Raw genomic sequence first — 23,676 nt, forward strand, 5'->3', positions numbered from 1 at the left:
TTGTTGTTTCTATTTGGATCAAAACGCTGAAACTTGCATCCCTTGGAGGAATGCATATCGCCCGCCGCCTTGTCACTAAGAGCTTGTCACGTTTAGAAGTGACAGCTGTAGATGCTTGGGTCAAACCTTGAAAATGATGTCATGCACGAGCTCGCGTGAATATCAGGAGACGTCACGCTCAGAGTGTGTGCTGTGAACGACTCTCAGCTACCACCACAACAAATTTAAGCCCAATATCTGTTAAACTGACTGAGCTATTCATTTTTGTTTTCTAAAATCAGTTGGCTGTGGCAGCCATCTTGAAATGGGATGAAGTTAATCATGTACATCACATTTCAGGGGTGGGCAATAATGACTTAAACCAGATAAAAGAGGAGTTTTAAATAGTCAAATTACCCTGTTCCTATTGTGCATGTCTGCAACAGTTCACACATGTACCATGTTCAAAGAGACCCGTATGCTTTCCTTAGTCTAACATGGTCAAATATTTGTTGCAAGATGTTACAGAGAAGCACCAGAGGAGTAATACAGACCACTCTGACATGTTCAGTTGCTGTCAGATTGATGTGAAACCTGTTCCACCTGCGGTGACGTCATAACAGGTTCCAGGGCTGTGGCTGACATGGATGCAACAAATCAATTAACCACTCACTCTGAGCTCCACTTATTGCAGCTGAGAAGGCCTTGAAGGAATCTGCTCACATTATCCAAACTCTGAAAGAATTTCAATCAGGTTTTGTGCACCTGAGTGGTTTGATGCCGGCTGGGGAGGAATTTACCTTCAAAGTAATGTTCTTCAGCAGCGTGTCCTCCAACACGGCCTGCAGCTTCCTGTTAATCTCCAGTGACAGGTCCAGGGTCAGCCCGCTGTCCGCCGGGTGGGAGGTGTACAGCGATGCCATGATGCCGCCTCTCCGGCTGAGGTGGGCCTTGTTAATATCAGACGCCTCCGACGAGAGGGCCCCCGACTCCTCTCTTAGCACGTAGCTCTGGATAATTCTGTAGGCAGCAACAGAGGGAGGAGGGAGGGGAGATGAGTCAAACCTTGTGCTTCAAAAAAGCAGAGTGAGTATCAGCTGGAGACTGTCGAGCAGAGAAAATTGAGAAAGTGGGACTTTGTGATTCGGGAGCACAGGGAGCTTCTAGGGAGCAATAAACCATTTCAGAGGACGATACAGGAATGGCAATTCCTGGAGGGATGGCTTGCTGGACTCGTGTACACAGCAGCCATTTAGTCATAGTTAGAAGGATTATTATTGTACCTGTCAGAGGGGGAAAGGTAATGAAAACCGCAGAGTTATAATAGGCGATCAACTAATCAGCTGCATGTTTTCTGTTTACAGGCAAACGCACAATAAATCTTCATCGAAACGATGTTTTATCTCTGTAACAATTCAGCGTTCGTTTGTTTCAGGAGAGGAACAGAAAAAAAATAAAAGAGTTCATTAACTTAATAGCACCAAACTTCCTGTTGCGTTTGCAGCCAGGAGAACACCGACATGTGTTTCTATTTAAGGAGAGAGAGTTGTCACTGTGATTCATGCTCATTACTGCCGCCTAAATTATGTCCTCGATATGCAACCAGAGCTGAAAAGTTTTTAAGGATTAGTTAAACTTATAAAGTTCAGCAACCACTGCGTAAAGTCTCATTCATAAAATCTCCACCCCGCATGTTGACTAGAGATGGGGATTATAACTACTTAAAGATGGATTACAAGGATTCTGAAACTACCTTCAAAAATGGCATAAATCCAATAATATTTATTAAGAACGTCACGTTGAGGAACACTTAAGCTTCATTCTATGAAGCTAAAGGGGAAAATGATGTTGACAAGAAAGGTGGGGCAAAATTACAAAAGCCATTGCAACTTATTGGGAAGGATTCATGCTTGCATTCAGTGGTTGAAAACCAAGGCTTATTTGGCAGTTTGGAACTACGTCAGAGCATGATCATCCTATGTAGAAGATACCAACACCAGGACTAAAAACAAAGAAGGAGAAACACTAAATAAAGCAGGTAAAATGGCTCTGGATGGACATCCATTGCGACAGAATCTTAGGCTACCAAACTCAACATTTGATTCCTTTTTTTGCTGATTTTCTATTGAATGAAAATGGTTTTATACTGCAGTGAACAGCAAAATACTTGATATCTTTGAAATCTGAAAGACTGTGCTCTGGATTTTGTTTGAAGTGTGATTCCAGACGCATCGATATTCGTTTTATGATCACATCACAGCCCTCGGAGTTGTGAGCAACCTCTATGCAACTCTGCTCTTCTATTTTTATAAGGACCTACAAAAGGAGTGAGCACAGGTGAAGAGGGCTGCACACACAGTCCTACAGAAAAGGTCAAACATTCTAGTTCTTGAGAAAAAAAAACTAATAATAAAAAAAAAAATCAATATTGCTCTCAACCCAAACAGATGTCTGAAGCTTGGACATCAAACGTATCCAGCCACCCACCGACGTTGTTTTAATTCTAATTCAAGGTGTGTCAGGAAGGCATGTTTCAGAGATGGGAACTACACCACGAGTTCAGAAGGAATTGTCCAGACTGTAAATGAGAAATGAGAGGAATTCCTTCGTCTTTAAACGGTCAGGTGTCCTTCAAAATATAAACATGTCTGACGATTTATGAGCCTTACATCACAGCTTGTGTGTCAGTTTTGTTGGCAACCCAATACTGGACAAAACACCTCATCTGTGATTCCTCACACATCTTAAAACTTTGTAATTATTGTAAATTTTGCATATGTTTTAACCCAAAAACTGAAAAAAAATAAAATAAAAGGGGAGGTCAGGATGAAGAGACAATACTTCTATCATGTTCTGCCAAACTGTAAAAGCATCTTTCAAGACAAATAGAAATAAGACTCAAGCACTTTGGGGAAAAAGGACACATACAAAAAGAACTTTCCTACAAACAACACAATACAGTCTGGTACGGTTCTATACGACAAGAAGAATAAACCTGTTGAAAAAAATGACCAAAATATCTTTAGGAGCAGTTAGAGAGAGACACACTTGACATGCTCTCCTTGGGGCACATTCTGTCCTGCTCCACAGAAGAAAACCCAGGGCAATTTCTGCTGCAGATATTAAGTTTCTAGCCTCTGAGACATGTCAAACAGACTGAAGGGAGCTGGAGACAGAATGACTGAAAAAGCCTAACAACAAGTCAAGCGCTTCAGTTCAAACCACTGTTTCGTTCAGTTAGTATAACACTTATAATGCCCTGCAGGGGAGAATCAGTGATGATGAAGGCAAAGTTAGTGACCTGGAACAAACAAATACTGCGGTCATGCTGTACTTCCATATATTTCCCCCAAATTTGTATGTTATGGAGCTGAATAATGAGCCGAAGAATCCCTTTAGGCTCTCAGATGACTAGCAGAAAAAAAAAGAAAAAGAAATACTTTGATGCCGTTTTAAAAACCCGAGTTCTACACGACATGTTTAGGGTGACAGAAGGGCCAACAAAAGGCACAGCTGCTCTGGGAATAAATTCAAACTGTAGGTGGACGGACTGCAGAGATTAAAGTGGAGTGCATAAAAAAGTACAATCAGAATTTAGAGAGCTGTGATCAAAGCACAAAGAGATTACTTTGTATTCAACATTTTATGTGTAAAATTTAACTTTATATACATTTGGATTGTTTCTTAGCATCAGGATTTAGAATTTGAGCATTTAAAACAAAACAGAAGGAGTGTACTGAAATTAAAAATTGTAAAAATTACTGCAACACCAGCATCTACTATTAAAACTACAATAACTTGTACTGATGTGGTCGCCACTGAAGCTCACCTAACTGTGCCACAAACGGGATTTAAACTGAAGTTAAAATAAATCTATCAAAATAAATTAATTAATAAACTACAAACAAACAAACAAAAAAAGTTCAGTCTTGGCGTCACCCTTGATTACGCTGAAATGATTGCCTTTTTAAGTGTCTAAAACTTCCCTATCCATAACACAAATGACACAAATTCAGTGAGAACAATTCTGGGAAAAAAAATCTGCACGTTATTTTTGCTAAAGGCAGTATCTCACTAGGCTGTGGCTGCTGGAGACTGGTCAGTGACTCAAACTTGACTCAGTATTACAAGATAATAAGCAAATTATCTGTTGCAGGCTCACTGAATTCTGAGTATTTGCGTCCAAGTAACCAGTGTGACGTCAATCTGTATTTTGAGTGACTAATTTGTAAAAAAGAAAACAGCAAGACTTGGCTGTGCACTTTGTTTTGTTGTCCACCAGCCCCCACGTCATACCCACCTCGACTTGCTTTGTACCTACCTATCACGTTTGTGATTTAATCTGCTTGAGTACTCTTTTAATTTGAATAATTAGTGTTTAGCCGCAATGTGGTTTTTAGCCCCGGACATGATTTCTGTCAGAGGAGAGCTCCCATGTAGGTGTCAAAATACAGCTCCTGCACGTTTAAGAAACGTTTGGGATGCCTGTGACAAAACTAGGCAGGGTTTGAGATACCTACAAGAACCCCTGTGACTGTTTCAAGACATTTTCGTGACTCTTTCACGAATGCTAGTGTGTCAACAAGTTGCAGGCAGTTGCAGCCCAGTGAGATACTACTCATTTTGTTTAAAAAAAAAAACATTGCATGATTCTGATTTATATACCATGCAAATTGTGCTGCACAAAAGCATGCAGTAGCCTGAAACTGCCACCAATCAGTTTGTTTTGATAGGAAGAGGATCATATTTAACATGCATGTTAAGCAGTTTGCGATTAAGTTTCATATTTACTCAGGGGTGTCCAATCTTGGTCCTCGAGGGCCACTATCCTGCACGTTTTATTTGTTTCCCTGCTCCAACACACCTGATTCAGTGGTTAAATGACCTCTTCATGTTCTGCAGAAGCCTGTTAATCACCCTTTAATTCAAATCAGGTGTGTTGGAGCAGACGAACAATTAAAACATGCAGGATAGTGGCCCTCGAAGACCAGGATTGGACAACCCTGTATTTACTCTTGCATGCACGTGCAGTCTGTGTGGAGGAAATACATCTAGCTGTCTCTCTCTCTCTCTCTGTTCTTTAAAATGACAAAACAAGTCAACAGGAAATTTAACAACATAAGTTAAACTTTACTGCATTTGTAAAGTAATGAAGCAAATAAGTCTACGGAGCGAAAATATGAACAATTGCTAGAAAAACACTACAAAAACGCCACCACCTTCAATGCTTTCCATCCATTCTCTTTCTCCTACACACACACACACACACACACACACACAATGACATGCAGACCAACACACACACACACACCTACACACACACACACACACACACACACACAGATACTACGCCTGAGCTACCATGAACATAAAATGCAACTTACCTCTGACTAGACTTTTAAAGGGTCCATATTTGGACCCCACATCCATCACGACAGTGTTTAGTAAAAACAACAAAAAAAAAGTGACAAATTAAAGATGCAGCTAGATGAGGCGTGCAAAGGTCAACAGGGAGGGAAAGGGTTTGGATAAAAGCATGATTTATGTCTTAAATAAGTGACCATTATGTCCTTTCTTTGGGAATGAAGGAAGCAAGACAAGCATGCACAAGATGGGAGGAAATTCTTCTCCCTAAAAAAAAAAAGTGTTAAAACTAGGAAAGATACAATACAGAGAATAAAAAAAATACACTTATAGCCTGAAAATTCTGCATTTTTCTTAACAGTATGTCGAGCTACACAGACTGCAACTATATTTAAAGTAAAACTTTTAGAGGATTTGTGTTGCAAAAGGGTACATTTCTGATAAGTGAGGAGACTCAAATCTTAATATTTGTGTTTACAGTTTCTAAAACATCAAGGACAAAAACTTAAATGTTGAGTAGAAAGAAAAAAATCATAACGAATGGTGATAAAATAGAAAATCAACCTTGACATGATCATTTCCAACACATAAAAACACAATCAGCAGGTGGGAATCCATAACAAAACAGTTAACACTGTTTAGAAACTTAGAATGCCCTAAAAATGAAAAAGGTATCCTGAAACAAAGACCTCCTGCAGCTTTAATTACATCCACATTATAACATCATTATGTTAATTCTAGTCACCCAAAAAGCAACTGAGATTTTGTCATTATTTGCCCTTGAAAGATGATGAGTCTGTTTTTTCTTTTTAGCAAGTTTTAGCTCATTTGCATTTATGTGCTTTATAATAAATGAGCTCAAATATGCATTTAGCACTGCAGCCATCTGTTTTGACTTTTGAACAAAACATTAAGATTCAGGAAACGGGATTCAAGTCAGTATGGAGGGGGAACAAACAAGGAAAAAGAATCAGCGAGCAATAAAACTGGTTTCAGTTAGGAGTTTCCTAAATAACATATTCCTTTAAACTGCTTCACAATAGTTTCCAGCCTCTCTGAGTTTCAGCTGATGCTGCCATTTATGTAAATCGTTGTGACAAAGCTGAGCAAAATGAGAACATGTCACAGTTTCAAAATCAGGGGAACAATGTGCCTAAACCTATAAACTTCCTGCTATGATACAACAGAATGATATGACTGAGGTAAAGTAAATAAAAAGAAAAATCCTATTAGCCTCCTTTCACTAACTGCCTCCGATTTAAGGCCCTCTGAGCCTCTTTGTCTTCAGCTTCTCATGTTTTTTTTTCCCCATCCTCTGTCTCAGGCTTACAGTTAGGTGTGTCACTGTTCACCGAGCTGTCCTGGAAGGATTGTGACAGAGAGGCAAAAAGGACAAACTCCCATCCGTACTCTGGGTGGTGTAACATCCCCCGGGCTTAGCTGAGACTCTAACCAGCTAAATTTAGCCCTGAACCGTGGGATTCGACCTCAATTTTAACTCTTAAAAATGTAGGTTGAGTCTAATGGATTCAAGTGCAGAAACGCAAGACATCCGAGCCGAGGTGGAGGAAATGATTCAAGGAGACAATTCACCGCGACTCTCGTCTAAGAGAAGGAGAAAATGATGAACTGTTTGTTGGGATTTGTACTGATCACTTGAGATTTTGCTCGGTGTTCTTTTCAGCACGTCGTACTGCACAGCCTCCCAATCAGCTGGACTATAAATAGCTCAGAGTGAAGCTCATCATGAATTAAAAGGGGGTGTTTGCATGAATTAGAATCTCAGGATGAGCAGAAGAAACACAAAAAAGATGAATGGGAGCCATGCTCTGCCAAACTAAGGCTTGCTTTGAATGAAAAACAGTTAGAAATGATAAATAAATGTCTAACTGGCATTAAAACATAATAAATTAGCAGTTAAATTGTAAGTATTAACAGAATGCTAAAAGCAAAATGCGAAGAAAAGCGTTCACAATCTTTAAGAAAGAAATAGAGACTTTTCATCTTATTTTAAAGCCAGCAGTTAGAACTGGTTCTCAGTCCGGTGCAGCACAGGAGGGACTGCTGATGTTATCACACAAGGAGGTTGTTGGTTTTCAAAAGGAAGATCACAGGAATAGTTTCCAGGGTTTCTGCAGGTAAATCTGTATTATTCCAGCACTACTGTTACAATAAACACTGCTGTAGGGTCTGAAACGCCAAGACAGAGATTTTCTAGCATTTCCACTGGCAGCACGGCCAATTTCATCATCTTTTCTGAAAGGAGTATACTTCAAACTCGCACCGTTTCTTTTCCACCCTGCGCACTGAACCGCGTCACTCACTTTGTCTTCTTCCGGATCTCTTCCACCAGTTGTTTGATGTGATCCTCCATGAACTCGATTTTCTCCTGCTTTCGTGCCAGAGCTTTCTGCAGGCGGACTATGCGCTCCACCAGCACAGCCTTGTCCACCTCCGGGAAGCTGTCCACAACCATCACAGAGGGACCCGACTGGCTCTCCGGTGAGCGCTCTTCAACGCTACTGCTCCCGCCATGGCGTGCATTCAAAGAACCTGGGGAGTAGAGGGAATAAAACCCAGAGATTAGCCTCCAAAGAGGGCGACTGTTGTGGTTTTGTGACAACATCCTGTGTGCTCTCTGTCTTCCATAAAGAAATATGCATTTTTGGAGGGTTATTTTAACATTACAAAGCATAAAACATTTATCCTTAAACATAATGATTACCAAAAACCAAAGCATTTTCTTACATTAGGTGTGAAATACTAACCAAATCTCAGAGCAGTACCTGAGGAACTAGAACGACTGCCCATGCTGCTGGCGTCCCGTTCACACCCTCCATTCTCAACCTGCTCCAGCCTCTTACGGGCTGTGGGGGGGAAACAAATACATCAAACTGTATCAACAAATCCACAACTGCTTTTACACATGCACTAAAGCTCAGAAAATGTGCAACTGTAACTGTTGTATACACATGCGAATGGCAGAAATTTCCAATGCAATGAGTGTATTGATAAAAATCAGCTGCAACACTGAAAAAGACTCGAGCCAATAGAAAATTTCTAATAAAAGTTAAATTACTGTGAGACGCTGATGATTAAGATGTTAGGAGGATGTGGCATTAAATAACGTCAATATTGGAGAGCAGCTTTATGAAGAATTATAAAAAACAAGTATTAAAAAGATGGGATTACGGTGTCTAACCTTGCGTGAGTTGTTTTGTGAGGTCCTTGATATTAGCTGCTTGCTTCCGTTTCTGAGTCACCAGCTCGTCCCTCAGCTCCTCCACTCTGGTTTTTAGTTGGGCCACCTCGGTCTGCAGAGCTGCCCGCTCCTCCTGCAGACCCTGCACCTCCTGCTGCCTAAGCACCTCTTCCTGTTTCAGCTGCCGTGACTGCGGGATTCAAAGAATGGAGATCAAAATCGGCAGGATCAAGTAACAGGGACTCGGGAGTTCAAAGGCCTTGTGCCGATGATTTATTGAATTTAAAACCATCAAACACACTAACAATAATACCTCCCTAACTTTTGTGTTCAGCCAATCTAAATCAAGATTACTTTCACTTTTAAAAAAAAAAAGCACAGTGTCTCTCGCTGTGCGCTCAGAGTACCCTGACCTTGTCATCCAGCAGCCTGCTGGTTTCCTCCAGCTTGGCTTGGAGCTCGGTGAGGCTGCCGGTGACCTGATCCAGCTGAGACTGCAGCGCGTTGCTCTCCGACTGCAGCTGGGCGTTCTTGCTGCTCAGCTTCTCGGTGAAGCCGAGCAGCTCAGCTTCACGTTCCCTGCTGCCTTGGACGTCACGGTGAAGGTCAGCGATCTGACCAGTCAGGCTGTCCACTTCCTCCTGAAGAGACGTGATCTCCTGTTTGTCACTGCATACAAGAAAAGGTTTGAGATACACTGTCATCATACTTCAGTGAAACAAATGTTTTTAATAAATTTGCATAGAATACATCAATTAGATGCAACACATTATTCATTTACATAGGCAGGAATATATCCTTAAAGCTGATTCACATTCTAGTTAACTAAATAAATGCTACAATGAATCATAATGTTATAAACTTTCATCAAGTTGCCTCTGGGCCCCTAAATAAACATTAGAATGCCTATTTTTTTCATTGATAAAGCCTAAAAATATTGCTGTTTGACATGAAAAGTGGCTTTTGTGTGAACTGTTATTGCTTTGCACCATCTACTTGCAGCACAGCCCACAAAAATAATGAGACAACTCACTGCCACGGACATTTCCTCTCTATCAAAACCGTCCCATGGCCAGCAGAGGCATACATATACTCAAGGACATGAGCTCCTTCATGTCCTGTTTGCTATATATACACCAGGCCTATATTTTGAAAACTCTGGGAAAACAAGGAACAACAACTATAATACAACCTATATGGCTTTATCAAAACCAGATCAAATCACAAAGGGTGTCAAGTGCCCAAGTTTAAAGGCTTTGACAAGTAGTTCAATTACTCCATGATGCATGTTTATTGTCCCATACTTTCTTATTGTTCGGTATTTTCCTAACAGAGCACTTTTCTCTCAGACTGCTGGTTTACTTGTGGTTCTTAGAGTTTCTAAAATGGGAGGCAGAGCTTTCAGTTCTCAGGCTCCTCTCTCGTAGAACCAACTTCCAGTTTCTGTCAGTGAGGCTGACAGCCTGTCTGCTTTCAAGACTAGGCTTAAGTCTTTCCTTTTTGATAAATCCTATAGTTAGGGTTAGCTTGGGTTTCCTGAGCTGTCCATTAGTTATGCTGGAGGACATACTGACCACATTTCCTCACTCTGCTGCTGTCTTTATGCTCTCTTTGTAGTTATTGCTGCCATCAATGTGTTATCATCACACAGAAACTAACACCTGAATCAGTCCTTCTGTCTCTTTCCTGTCCTTTCAAACTTCAGCCAGTCGAGGCAGATGGCCGCCCATCCTGAGCCTGGTTCTGGTTCTGCTGGAGGTTTCTTTTTGTTAAAAGGGAGTAATTCCTTCCTACTGTCACCAATCTGCTGCTAAGGAGGGGGGGTCGTCACAAAGTGAGCAATCTGACAACTTTTACTAATTGGCGTTTTGTTCAGTTGTACCGTTGACGCTGCTCCTGAAGCTCAGTGACCTCTTCAAGTTTTTCTCTCTGGCGACCGATCTCAGCTTTCTGTCGGTTTATGATCTCCCTGTATTTGCTCAGCTCGTCCTCCCAACGTGGACGCTCGTCCTCCAGACACTTTAACTAAAAGAAAAGCAGAATGTCTTGTTCAGCAGAGAAGTCGCTTGACTATAAAAAGGTGCTTGAGCGTTATTCTGACTGACAAACCTTGGTGCGAAGCGTATCGAGCTCATCCATGCCTTCTTTGTAACTCCTCTTTAGCTCCTCCAGCTCTTTAGCCTTCGCTTGGAGCATCTGCCAGACATATAGAGTTTACCACTTTAGATATATATGAACTTTCTGCTCATATACAAGAGACTTAAAGTAACATGTGTTTACCTTCTGTTTGGACTCATATTATATTTAGATTTAGGTTCTACAGGTTTAACCGTAAAGTAAAGTCTCCATCCCGCTTATTCAAAAGAAAAGACAGGAAGCAGATTTCAGGGAAACCCAGCTGTTGCCTTTGTTAAAGTTCCTCCTCCCTCCTCCTCTAATGCATTTGTTACGTGTGTGGAAACAATTATGTTTTTGTAATGTTTTGTCTCTCTTTTTTTTTTTAACAAAACCATTATTGACGCTACCGCGAGTCAACTTTTCCAAGAAGTCATTAGAAAGCCTCTTGGTATCCACGACAACAGCAGTAATGGGAGATGCTGCTGAATTCTATTTCCTCCATTCATCCCTTCGCATCCAATCTAGATGCAATCACCCGAACAGTAATGGAAACAGTCTGTTTGTTTTATTTTTTGCATAATTTATGATTTGGTTGCATTATCACGTGTGCATAACATAGATAATGAAATAAATGTAGGCCTGGACTGGCGTAGCCAACAGCAGGGAAGTGGCACAAGTCAAAAATCAAAATCCAGGCTGAATCCTGCCTACAAAAACAAGCCGTACCCAGCCTGGGTGGCTACAAGCTGGATATCAGTGGAGGTGAAGTTTCATGGATAACAGACCATCTGACACTAGAAAAGAAACCAACTTACACATAAAAACTTTCTAAGAAAACGTGATTAACCTAAAAAAATAAATTAAAAAATAAAAACAAAACCACACCCCTGGAATATTTTTAAGTGGGTGATGTCTTCTGGGTTGTTGACGAAACACGCAGCCTAATATTGATTACTTCTAGGACATTTATTTTTAAAAATCTGATTCCCGTTAGAGTGCAGCGCTGAGAAAAACAGGCCACTGTGTTTGGACCGAGTCCAGTCGTCGGCTTGTGTGAATGGATGTCCTTCCTGCAGAGCTACAGAGGAAGTCTGAATCACATTTTGAGTTACACCTCTGATGCAGAAGAAAACAAGCTGAAAAGTAAAACAGTTTCACTTTAGGAGCAAAACCATCAATATAAAAGGACACATAATGGACTGGTGGAACAAAATGTATTACTGTTTTTTTTTTTTTTTTTTTTTCTGCAACCCAATCATGCAGATAAAAACAAATGATGTGGTTTGGATGCTATCATCAAATATGAACCAGGATTCAAAGTGGGCTGCGTCAAGCTACATTCTTTGTTAAAAAAATTTTAATCAGTGTAAATATAACACTAAATTAAAATAAAAGGTAAATCAGTTATATTTGGAAAGAGTAGGAGGATGAAGGAGTGGACGATTCTGCTACGATTATATTCAGTTACTGCATTATTTGAATGTTTTTTCACAGTAAATGTAAGTGCAAAATATGGGTAAATTAGGGAAATAGTTGCTTTATTTTTAAATGGCAGTTCCTACAGATAAAAATCATAAGGTGCTTCAAAATAAATCAAATAAAATACAAATCAGCTCTAGATGTTATCTTCACAGCTTGTTTTGTTGCACATGCTGCTTCATCCTTTAATTCACTACCCTATACAATAATTGAACGTGTTTATGGCACCATATTGTTTGTATTGTCAGATAAAATGTTCAAATTTCGGTTGTAACTCAGATTAACTGTACACTGCGTTTATTCCAGTCTATTCAGGCTTTACAGGGAAATAGTGCAGAATAAGTGCTACCTCTAATTGGTCCGTTTGCTCCTGCTTGTGTTTCTCCAGCTCTCCTTTGGTCTCTCTCAGTTTAGCATCCAGTTCGTTGGACCTGAGCTCCTCCGACTCCTAAAGGAGACATGAGTCACGGTTTAAGAAACACGAGGAGGAAGATTATGGACAACGTATTGCTTAAAACTATAGCAAGCAGGAGGAAAACAAAGACGATACGAAAAAGACCAGGCTTGTATTTTTGTGAGATTCATGTTCTTTTATTTTGTTATTTTTCTGTGGTAAATCAGAGAACAGTTGTCCTTGTGTGCTGTGATGGAAAACACTGCCGATGACAGAAAACAGCAGCTCGGACCGATCGCTCGAAAAGAGACAAAACTAACGCAGCTCTTTACTACCATCATAAGGTAACACATGAAAACTGCCTCTTTCCCTAAAAAAAATTAATAAAAAGGTTAAATCAGTCCTAGTCAGTTCAGCTTTGCTCACAGAGTAGCCTTTATTCTTGTAATAGTTTTTGTTTAGAGGCAAAGTGTGAACTCTCTAAAATTATGTGTATGCAAACTGTAGTCTATAAAACTAAGCCCATAAATTATTATATTCAGCATGAATCTCTACAGCATTAGTCTAAAGAGAAAACCCAAAGACAGAACAAAAAGCAGTCATTATCTACTTTTATCTAGGGTCATAAAAACTAAAGAAAAAAAAGATTTCTAGAGTGGAAATATGACAAACCTGGTACGTTCGGATCATGTCCTGGCAATTCTTTCGGATCTGTTCGGTCTCCTCTTTGGCCTGAGCCAACTTGGATGTAGTTTCTCTCAATTTGTCTTTAGTTTCCTGCACACAGATGCATATAAACAAGCTCCTGTAAGTGACGCTGAAAGGAATAGGACTGCAGAAATTCAAGAAGAAAGCAAAAATTACACTTTTTCTTCTCGTTTTTTGTTTTCTAACCACACAGAATGCTTTGAACGTGTTCATCAACCACACAAACTTACACAAAAATAAAAATAAAAAATAAATAAAACTTCTCTGGCCTTCAGCAACTGCTGACTTTTTGTTCCCTCCTTTTTTGTTTATAGTTGTTTACTTGCTTGGAGGCTATTAAAAATAAGGCCATAATTTTGAAAAACATAAAACGATAATGATGCTTTTCTTGGAGATTCATTACCGTCCCATTCTGATTTCATCTCATTTCCTTCCACAATCATTGTAATACTGCTATTTTACAGGGTTTCTGTCTTCAGAATAAAAAAAAAAATATTATTAGGGGCGTCATTACTACACCAACACAGGGCACTGACTAACAGGCAGTTTTACATTTAAAGTTTATGTTTCACTGATAGTATTATTTCCACTGTAAATTAAAGCTATAACCCTGTCTTCATAAATATATATATTAGCTATAAACAGGAAACATGTATAGTTGTGCCAGTGTGTTGTTTGGAGGAAATCTGACTGCAGCATCTAAAGCAAGGAGGTGACACTAGGAGTAAAATTACCTCACTGTTTTAGATTCATATAAGACCAGTGACAGATTAAATCTAATATTAAATGATATACAAATTGCTACAAAGAACAAAATGAGTTATAGTGCTAATGTCCTTCAGAAGTTAGCTTTGACAAATTAGTTTGTGTAAAGGTGTCATTAGTCAAAAATCAGGACTTCTGTGACAGCTAAAAAGTGGGAAGGACAGCATAAATTTTCAGCGTTTATGGATGGCATTCAAGCATAGAAACTGACATAATAATTTGCCTTTTATATTAACTGGACCAAAACATCTGATTTAGGTCAAGAACATAAAAAATAAGCTTAATGAATTTTTAGGACCACACTGTTTGGGCAAAAACAGGTTCATTTATTTAGCTGAGGTGAGAGGAAATTGTGGGAGCACAGATTAATAATAATTAAAAAAAAAATCTACTTTTGACATTGATCGATTCATGATTCTCTGCATCTATAAACAGATTTTATCTCCCACCCTTATGGAGTAAATCCTATCCTGTCAAACAGATAAATAAATAATAAAATAGTGACCTTGGCAACTACCGTATGTCATCAGATATTAAAAATAAAGCTCACATAAGAGGTTTAAATTTCACAGAAAAAGAAAGAGCAGTGAACTCTTCTGTTTCTGACAGACATAAGAGAAAAATCCCTGCAGAAAATTTGTTAAACTGGAATCATGCCTAAAAGGATCCAGGATGTCTGAACTCAAAAGTCACACACATTATAAAAATCAAAGACTTGGTTTTTAAGATAGTGTATACAGACAATCGCTGCTTTGAATTTCTATTGTGTGGCTTGTGTATTAAACTTGAGTGTTACATTTTAATATGTATATTCCCTAAGGAATAACCCAACTGGTAAAAGGCAGAAAGCAATCATCAGCTGGTAATAAAACTTTGGAAAGTTTGACATTTAGGTCCAACTGGATGTAGATTTATTTCTGCTGTAGGAAAAGAACAGAAAAAGCAGTTCCGTTACCTTATGAGCGTCTGCCTCACTCTTCAGTTTGTTCTGGGCCCATTTGACTTTGATAAGATGGGAGTTGATCTCCTCCTTCAGTTTTTCCACCTCTCGTGTAAACCTGCCGACCTCGCCTTCCTAGGAACACAGGGGGCAGAAAAGAAGCCAGAACAACATGAGATGATGACAAATGATGACAAAAAGTAGAAACTTTGAAAGGAATGAGTGGGACAATTTGTGCGTCTCCTGATGTTTAAGGACAAATGACAATTTGGTCACCAGATAAAGCACAGTTAAGTAAAAAATAAATACTGACTGAAGCTGTTTAGAGGCTAATTGTCAAATCATTTGTATCCTGATGAAACAAAAGCGATTCCAAAGCTTTAACATTTTATTCACCTTAGCATCGTAGAGCTGTTGCAGCCGTCCTTTCTCCTGAGCCAGCTGATTCCCTCGGAGCGCCTGACGGTCCACTTCCTTGAGGGCTTCTCGGAGCCTCTTCTCCAAACCCTCTTTGTCCCGCCTCAGGTCCAGGGCCTCCTTCTCTCCCCGCACATATTTCATCACCATGGCTTCCTTCTCTTGGCGTGCCTCGTCACACTTCTTATTCACCTAAAAGGATTGTTCACATCGTAAGTTCGAGTCATCTTGTTTGAATACAGAAAGGATAAAAGTGAATACTCTTTTAGTTTAGTTGATATAGACCAGACAATACAATCTTTTGAAATAGGTCCAAATAAGTAAGCTTTAGAACTGACAGGGGGTCTGTGTGTATTTGAGTAAATCTTGTCTCTTCAGTAATAGAAAAAAAAAAAAAAAAAAGGCATTTTAATGACCTGCATTCAGTCAGGTGAAAATCATGTCCCTTTTTTTTTTACAGTTACTGTGTCACTTGTATTTAACCATCAATCTCCATGCCACGTCCGTTCTGCTGTGGTCTATAAAAAGAGTAGGTGCTGTCACGTGACACTTTGTCCTCTGATCAGTAGATTCCCAGCCTGGTGGCACTGATTATAGTGACGTGATGATGTGATCAGGAGTCTGCAAGGTTTTTTTTTGTTTTTGGTTCACAGAACAATTTGTTGTTTCATTACTTCCGCCTCGGTGTGACAGAATTGTACTTCATGGTGTTTTTAGACAATACATTTATGCGCCTATGCACCACTTGTATTCCTGCTCGGTGTTGGTCTGGATGTGAGTGTGGCTCGGCATTGCCTTTCATACCATAGTCTTGTAAATGACGCGATGCACAATCTTGCAATAATGTGAGAGCTTGCGAGATGTGATGACTCTCAGCTACTACCACACCAAATTTTATCTGAATATCTGAGTTATAGCAATTTCTGTGTTGGCTAGCATCGATTAGCTGTGGTGACCCTCTTGAATTGGGGTGACTTTGAAAGTAAATCACTTGCAGATATACATCCAATTGTTCATTTCTGTAAGGTTCATGAGATATATTGGTACCTGGCACAAACACAAGACAAAAACAGGATTGCCCACCTTTGCCTTTCCAGCAGCTGGCGATAATAAAATTAGCTAAAAACTAAAGTTTCTGCTTATTAGTCATGTTAATTGTACCAAAATGACAGTTACCATGACTGAAATGTTCAGATATTTGGCACAAAGCTTCAATAAATTAACATAAGCAAATGTTCAGAACGTTGGGAGCAGCAGCAGTCGATTAAGACTGGGTCACCCTCTTAATACCAGCCAAGAAATGATACAAGCAAAGGGCTTAAAAAGGGGGCTCGGTGCAAAATCTAGCTCATATTGTTCACTGAGCAGTGAAATTAAAAATTGGGAAGTGTGACAGGACTGTCAAGAGGAAAGTGCCCTACATGGTTTCACCCAGGTGGGCAAAATCAGAAAGAAAAATGTCCCTCCTGCAATATTCGTTTAACAAGTGATTGAATCTGAAATAACAAGAGCTTGGTGTGCAAAAGACTTCACCATTCAGCTGTTAGTTTACTGTAAATATCCACAGATAACATGACTGGTAAGAAATGTTCCAAATTTGACTACATTTAGAAAAGCTTTAGCAGTCATTTTAATCTAAAAATGAACAAAGCATTCTTTAGATAAGGTGGTAGATGTTAGTAACTGGAGGTTATATTGATGTCTCAACACTGGGTTTGCAAAGAGAACTAAAGGTCTGCTGATCAATGACGCCTACATAAAGCACTCCACTAATAGTCACAGCCTTCCCCTGCAGGGCCGTGCACTGTACAACAAAACAAAAGCTTCCTGGGAATGGGTCAAGCCGCACAACAGGCCAGCCAAAGCTGTTGGTCGGGTCCCCCCCCCCCCAATTCCTTAGATAAAGGAATTTGCAGATTAAGAATGTTCTGATTACAAATCTGCAGGACATGATGAGAACAAGCACAATCTACAAGCAACACACCCACATCATTTTGTTTTAATGTTGTAGCTGAACAGAAACCATGGTGGAGCAAATAGGGGAAGCCCCTCAAACAGAATTTGTTTTTTTAAACATGCAGTACCTGTCCAATCAGCCTTTACACAAGTATTACTTTAAAACATGGCTTTCTCTGTCACTGCGTCACATTATGAATTAGGTTCCACAACTGAGTTAATGTCGAAGCACAAAGTGGAGCCAGATTAACCCTCCTGTTATGTTCGTTTTTGAGGAACAGGAATTATGTTCCCGGGTCAAATTGACCTGGGGAACGTTTAACCACGCAGTAGTGTCAGAAACCAATAAAAAATATCCCCAGAAACATTTTTGTATCTGATTATTACCTCCATTACTAACCATTTCGATCAATATTTAGTGAAATGATGTTCTTTAACTCTCACAAATTAAGGATCAACGAGGATAATTCACTCATTTTTCATTAAAAAATGGTTGAATTTTTTTTTATGTCCACTGGAAAAAACTACACAGTAAAAAACAATATTTATTCTTGAAATTCATTTTTTTTTAAGAATTTTCTTTACATTTTGAATTTGTTTTCTTTTTAAGGAAGGAAGTTCATAGATGAACTTGAGACACCTAGTCTGTTCGGGTCAAATTGACCCGTTGATTTAAAATCAAGACAAATGAGTCATGAGGATATAATTTGAAAATAAACTTTTTTTTTCAGTCAGTGTTTTTGAACCAGAAATGAATAAAACAACAATAAAATAAAAGATTATCAACATGAACACAGTGCATGTGTGTCTGTGAGTTTCCACAGTTCACAAGTAGCAAACACTGCGCATTATTTAAAGAGGGGAAACACGGGTCAGTTTGTTGCGAATCAAGCTTGTCAGATAGTTCACACCTGTTCTATCCGGTAAGTCGTCTCCCTCTGCAGCTGCTGGAAAGCAGATTTAGCCGTCTGCTCCTGGTGGATGAGTTTATCCCGCGACTCCCTCAATTCTTTTAGCAGCTCCTCCACCCTGCCTTCCAACTGCAACAACAGGAAGTACACCGTGTAAGCAACTTGTTGAGGAATACACACACATCTGGCTCACACCTGAGCTAAACTGCAACACTGGATTACATCCGACACAAACCGCTAAAGGCAGTTTTTAATAGGACAGCTGGAGAAGCAGGTGATAGTTTGGGTAATTTCTCAAAATTAGATCTGGGGGGGGTCAATGTCTGATAAAATTTGCCCTAAATTGTTTGAATAAGAAAAGAGCTTTCACCCCTTCAAAATTTCGTTGTGAATCTAAATATTTTTACACTGAAACACCCTTAAACAAATACTCTTTAAAGCCCATAAAATTATAGTTTTGAAACAAAAAGTGATTCAAGCAAACATTAGGTGTGTGCTATAAAACTCCCTCCTTTATCCTTATGTTTGCACAAACCATGATGTCACGAATGAAGCACGAAGCAGTTATTATTCCATCCATGGCAACAGCCATATCAAACCAGGCCTTATGAATGATGAAAGCACTTGTGTTTTGGAGTGCTTTGCAAATCTAATTAGACACGAAAAAAAGAAAAAAAAAAATGCACAAAGACTTGTGTTTGTGTTGCTTGTTAAACGCAAGCGATTAGGATTCAGTATGATTTTGATCTCTTCTCTCAGGCTGCTTTGTTTGACGTCCTTAATTACCTGCTACACAGGACTTGAGGGTAAATTTAATAAAACTGAAGAGTTATTGCGACAGGAGCTGCTTAACCAAATTGTCCTTTTGGTTTCTCTTAACTTGGACAACAGCCAGTGTAGGAGAAACTCTTCATTATTTAATCATGTGAATGCTGATTCAGTCCTGTTTTCCTGTTTTTTATTCTTTCGTATATTTTTGCAGTCTAACTACGTCTGCACACTTTGTGCTATTTTGAAAATGTTCAGCTCATTCAGGAGACGGGTGCTACGACTTTTGGGTTTTGTAACTTTTATACATTTTAAAATATTTATTTACAAATACTCTCCCCATCAAAAAAATCTTAAGATCTCTTCAGTTTCTTCAAAAACATTGCTCTCTTTAAAATCAACTTCAGCCTATCTGCTGTATTTTTGTCTTCTTATGCTGCCGTTCTGCTACTTTTAGCTTTCATTCAGCACTCAGCATTCATACTGCATTTTCGCAGAAAAGCCATTTCTCTAATTTACAGTCTTGCAGTGAGAAATAACTTGTATTTTTAAATAAATTATGAATATGCTACCAATTTATGTGGTTTAAATGAGTAAATATACTAAACATTTCTAATTGCTAAGAAAAAGAAAAGCAAGAGCCTCCACCTACAGATGAGTCACATAATAATTTGAAAAACTACACATCTGAGCAACCAGGGCTCCATATTCTACTAAAAGTGCTTCAAGAGGCATGGACAACAAAGCCAGTTATTCCTGAATATTCTGGTTTAGATCATGTTTACCTACATCACTTCAGTTTGCTTCTTGAACAGTCAGGGTCATATTGACCAAACATGAAAAGACCACAGAGAGTTAAAAAAAAAGTGACCTTTTTAATGATGGTCATGTGTTGTTTTTCTGTTTCGGTCCTCTTCTTCAGCTCATCCCTCATGTTGTCTTTCTCTGAGCAGATACCCAGGATCAGTTCCTGATGTCTCTTGTTCTCCTCCAGCAGCCTAAGCAAACAGATGGAAGCAAGCACACACACACACACACACATCTGAAATTCAGGTCAAATCCTTAGACAGTCCTGAAGGATTTAGATTATTAGCTTAAGTGTCAGTACTAAAAACAAAACCAAGTGCGTCAGATCAACAGAAAATAATTTTGAGGAGACAAAAACAATAGGGGCTGCCAGGTATTAGACTACTTATAAACCAGTGTAGTTAGTGCCAAGTTTTTCACAGATTTTGTTTAGCTTAAAACAACAGGTGTTGAGTACATCATGTTTACTATCATCAACCAATACACCAATAATCTGAGTGTTATTTTAAATTTTTTTTTACAAAGTATCAGCTTACTTTTGAATAGCTTTCTCCTGTTGCGCATACTTGTATTGCACACACTTCTCAAAGACCATCATGCAGCCCTCCTGGTCTGCTGGGAGTCCATTAATAGGTGGGCTTCCCTTTCTCACTCCTCTGCTTTCACCTTCAGGCAGCTGGCAAGCCAACAGCTCTGACTCCAGCTCATCCAGCAGTGACTCCTGTGACAGCGAGCGCTGGATTTGTGAAATAAGCTTTCGGCTGCAGTCCGTGTCGTAAGGGTTTGACGAGGAATGCGAAGGGCCTGAGTTGTTGGCACTGGTCTGAGGGCTGGAAGTGGACGAGGAGTTGAGGGTGTCTGAGCTTGGGGTGGAGGGGCCATTAGAGATCCCAGAGGTCGTAGCAGAGTCTGTAGGTGAGTTTTTGGAAGTGCTTTGGACAGAAGAGGATGACAGGCTCTCAGCTGAGTCACTACTGTCGACAGGAGATGATTCTGTAGGACAGCTGGTGACCAAGAGGGATGGCTGCTCACTGTCGTTTTGAGTTGCTGCATCAAAAGTCAATAAGGTCTCTACTGTCCCTTCAAGAACAGAAGAAGTGGTTTCTGCTATGTCCTCAGTGTTGGCAGGAGTTCTCAAAATGGCAGCAGCCTCATTTGAAAGACTAAGTTGAGGCGTATCACTTTCAATTAAAACTGTACTGGCATCATTTCTGATCTCAGCGACCATCTCCTTCTCATCTAGATGCTCCTGACTGCATGTTTCAGCTTCCTGCTCTGTATTTGTGTCCATCTCCACATCTGTTGTAGTCTTGGTTAATTCACTTTCAAGTTGCAATTCGTCTTTTACCTGACTGCACCCTTCTGCCTCATGCACACTGTTGTGAGAGATTCCCTCCTCATTTCCATCAGACAGGTTCTTGTGAAGCTGATCCACAGACTGAGATTCCTCCGACTTCACTTCTGATCCTTCCATCATCTGTAGATCTGTAGTTGGACCGGGTTGTTTCATGGTCCGTCGCTGCTTCAAATCTGGCACAGAAAGAAGCAGATGACGCAAAAAGAGAGGCTGAAAACGAGCTGACTGCAATGTGTTTTCAAACATAATGTAACAACAGTTCTTCTCTAAACAAGAAAAAGTCAACAGCAGAGCAGCCCTGTGTTATTTACATGTTCCTGACTATTATTTAAACCCTGAGCCTTGAAAAGCTAAGAAAAACACTGACAATATTCTTTATGTTACCTTGTCTATTACCAAACGAAACACCTAAAGAATGTCCAGACACAAACAGGAGTTGTGGCAGACACTAAGAGGTGTGTTTCCATCCACGCCCATGATGAGATTACCTGGAAGGGGTGTGACTGAAAACGTCACACAATGAAGATGGGTATTTAAGATACCATGAAGGTGTCTTAAAGATCCGCTGACAAGCCAACTGAGTAGTTTAGATTGGTATTGTTTACCCATTTGACGACTAATTTGTTGTGTCACCTCCACAAAGTTGTTTTTCCAGTTTTATTTGGCTTGAAACAAACTGTGTTTACCTTAAAATTATTTCTATCAGCTCAAAGAACTGCACTCAGACAAGTAAGAACTGTAAAAGGTCTACATTATTGTGGACAGAGGAGGGAAAAAATGATCTTGATAGATTAATTTATTACCTAAGTGACAGATATATCAAAGAGGAAATTACAGATAATGTCAATAAAAGAAAAATGACAAAGCAACTGGGTCTATGATACACTCTGAACTGAACTGAAAAGAGCTTTGTCAGCATTTGCTCTGTTACAGATTATTACTGATTAATGGGATGACAGAGTAACTGGCAGTGTAAATTAGAGTGTAGGCCTGCACTTTTTGTCCTGTTATACAGATATATTGATCCAAAATACCTGCAGGTACAAGAACAGGAATACCATCAATGAAAGCTTTTAGCCTGTGCAAATGCCTGAAGATGCTTTTTCTGACAGGTGTCATGCAACAACACTGAAGCTAACGTGTGTCGCCTCCACTGTTTAGAAACTCCTTTCCTTTCAGGAGCACATCGAAACGCGATGGCAGCTGTAGCAAGCAGCGGGTCGGCGTGCCGTTTGTATTTACAGGCAATATTTACACTTCGGTTTGTTTGACTTTAGCATTACCTGTGCTGCTGCTGTCTTTAGCTAGCTAGCTCTTTATTAGCCATGATTAGCGCACACCGCCGTGAAACTTAAAGAGGCTGAGTCCAAACTAATTACGAAATACGAAAGCTGTGCGATTCAGAACGATTCATGTCAAACTGTAGGTTGGTATATTCCCGTTTCATTTAGCCAGCTAAGCTAACGCTGATAAGCCGCAGTTGGCACGTAAAATGCAGTCCGACAACCAGTGCTTCAGCTAGCGTGGCTAACGCTAGCAGCTAACACAAACGTAGACTCACGCTACGTGAAAAAAGTTCGATTTTTACTTACCGAACGCCAAAAAGCCATGGTGTGTTTTCGGGCGGAAACGACTGGAATATGCATAAACTTGGAGGTGTCCCAGTTACACCAGCTGATAGCCCAACAACTCACTGATATGACACATCAACAAATATGGCCACTGGTTGTGGAAGAACGAGGAGATACAAACCAATGAGAGCCCAGAACGACAATGACGTCACTGTGAAGTCATCACGCCACAGGTAGAGGGCCACCTACACGAAACCAGTTCCTCAAACGAATCAGAAATTATTCAAATGAATCTAACATATTTTGTAATACTGTTACACTTTTCATCTTTTTTAATGACTGTGTTAAAATATTTTGGACTGAAACTGAACATTTATGTGAATTATTTTGTGATAACAAAGTTATCTTACAGAAAAAGGTTGTTATATTCTCATACAAAAGAACAAACCAAAAGCAGAATTACCTAATATTTATATAGATATTAAATAAAAAAACTGTAATTAATGACAAGGGTTATGACACAGGTCATAAGTAAAGAAGAGTAAACTTGGACTAAAAAGAATAACGCTTCTTAACACTGGTAGTCATAACACAAAAGAAAAGGTAAACAAGTAAAAAGAGGACCAAACATAAAGACATTTTTTCACTAATCAAGTTAATCAATCGAGGTGATTTGTATAGTACATTTCAGCAACAAGGCAGTTCAGAGTGCTTTACATCATAACCCCCCCCCCCACCACCACCACCACCACCCAAATAAAAAGTCATTAAAATAACATAGAGTCACCAATTGAGAAACCAAGTAACAAACATTACATTTTGTCATGTGCCACCATCAAAATCATCAATACACATCAAATATGTTGGTCAGTGTTCCATTCATCATGGTTCAAAGCAACTCTAAACAGCTGGGAGGTTTTACCCTTGATCTAAAGGAACT

At 39.6% G+C, this 23,676-nt stretch overlaps 1 protein-coding gene across 2 annotated transcripts in view; it reads right to left on the reverse strand.

Annotated features, from left to right (window-relative positions):
- ccdc186 (coiled-coil domain-containing protein 186) overlaps positions 1–22,902 on the reverse strand; it is a 28,529-nt gene extending 5,627 nt beyond the window's left edge. Inside the window, exons 1-15 of one of the 2 annotated variants that reach the window (XM_017439065.3) lie at positions 22,758–22,902; positions 20,345–21,338; positions 19,873–19,999; positions 18,234–18,362; positions 15,346–15,558; positions 14,965–15,084; positions 13,209–13,313; positions 12,492–12,590; positions 10,655–10,741; positions 10,428–10,570; positions 8,959–9,214; positions 8,546–8,735; positions 8,130–8,210; positions 7,668–7,896; positions 780–999 (exon numbers count right to left, since the gene is read on the reverse strand). In XM_017439065.3, coding sequence (XP_017294554.1) covers positions 780–999; positions 7,668–7,896; positions 8,130–8,210; positions 8,546–8,735; positions 8,959–9,214; positions 10,428–10,570; positions 10,655–10,741; positions 12,492–12,590; positions 13,209–13,313; positions 14,965–15,084; positions 15,346–15,558; positions 18,234–18,362; positions 19,873–19,999; positions 20,345–21,318 — 2,973 coding nt within the window. In that variant the 5' untranslated portion in view covers positions 21,319–21,338; positions 22,758–22,902. Of the gene's footprint in view, positions 1–779; positions 1,000–7,667; positions 7,897–8,111; positions 8,211–8,545; positions 8,736–8,958; positions 9,215–10,427; positions 10,571–10,654; positions 10,742–12,491; positions 12,591–13,208; positions 13,314–14,964; positions 15,085–15,345; positions 15,559–18,233; positions 18,363–19,872; positions 20,000–20,344; positions 21,339–22,757 lie in introns of both variants that reach the window. The other variant, XM_017439056.3, reaches the window with a different exon arrangement.
- Positions 22,903–23,676: the final 774 nt, after the last annotated feature.

This window comes from Kryptolebias marmoratus, linkage group LG17 (assembly GCF_001649575.2).
Source record: "Kryptolebias marmoratus isolate JLee-2015 linkage group LG17, ASM164957v2, whole genome shotgun sequence".
In the NCBI taxonomy this organism is placed as follows: domain Eukaryota; kingdom Metazoa; phylum Chordata; class Actinopteri; order Cyprinodontiformes; family Rivulidae; genus Kryptolebias; species Kryptolebias marmoratus.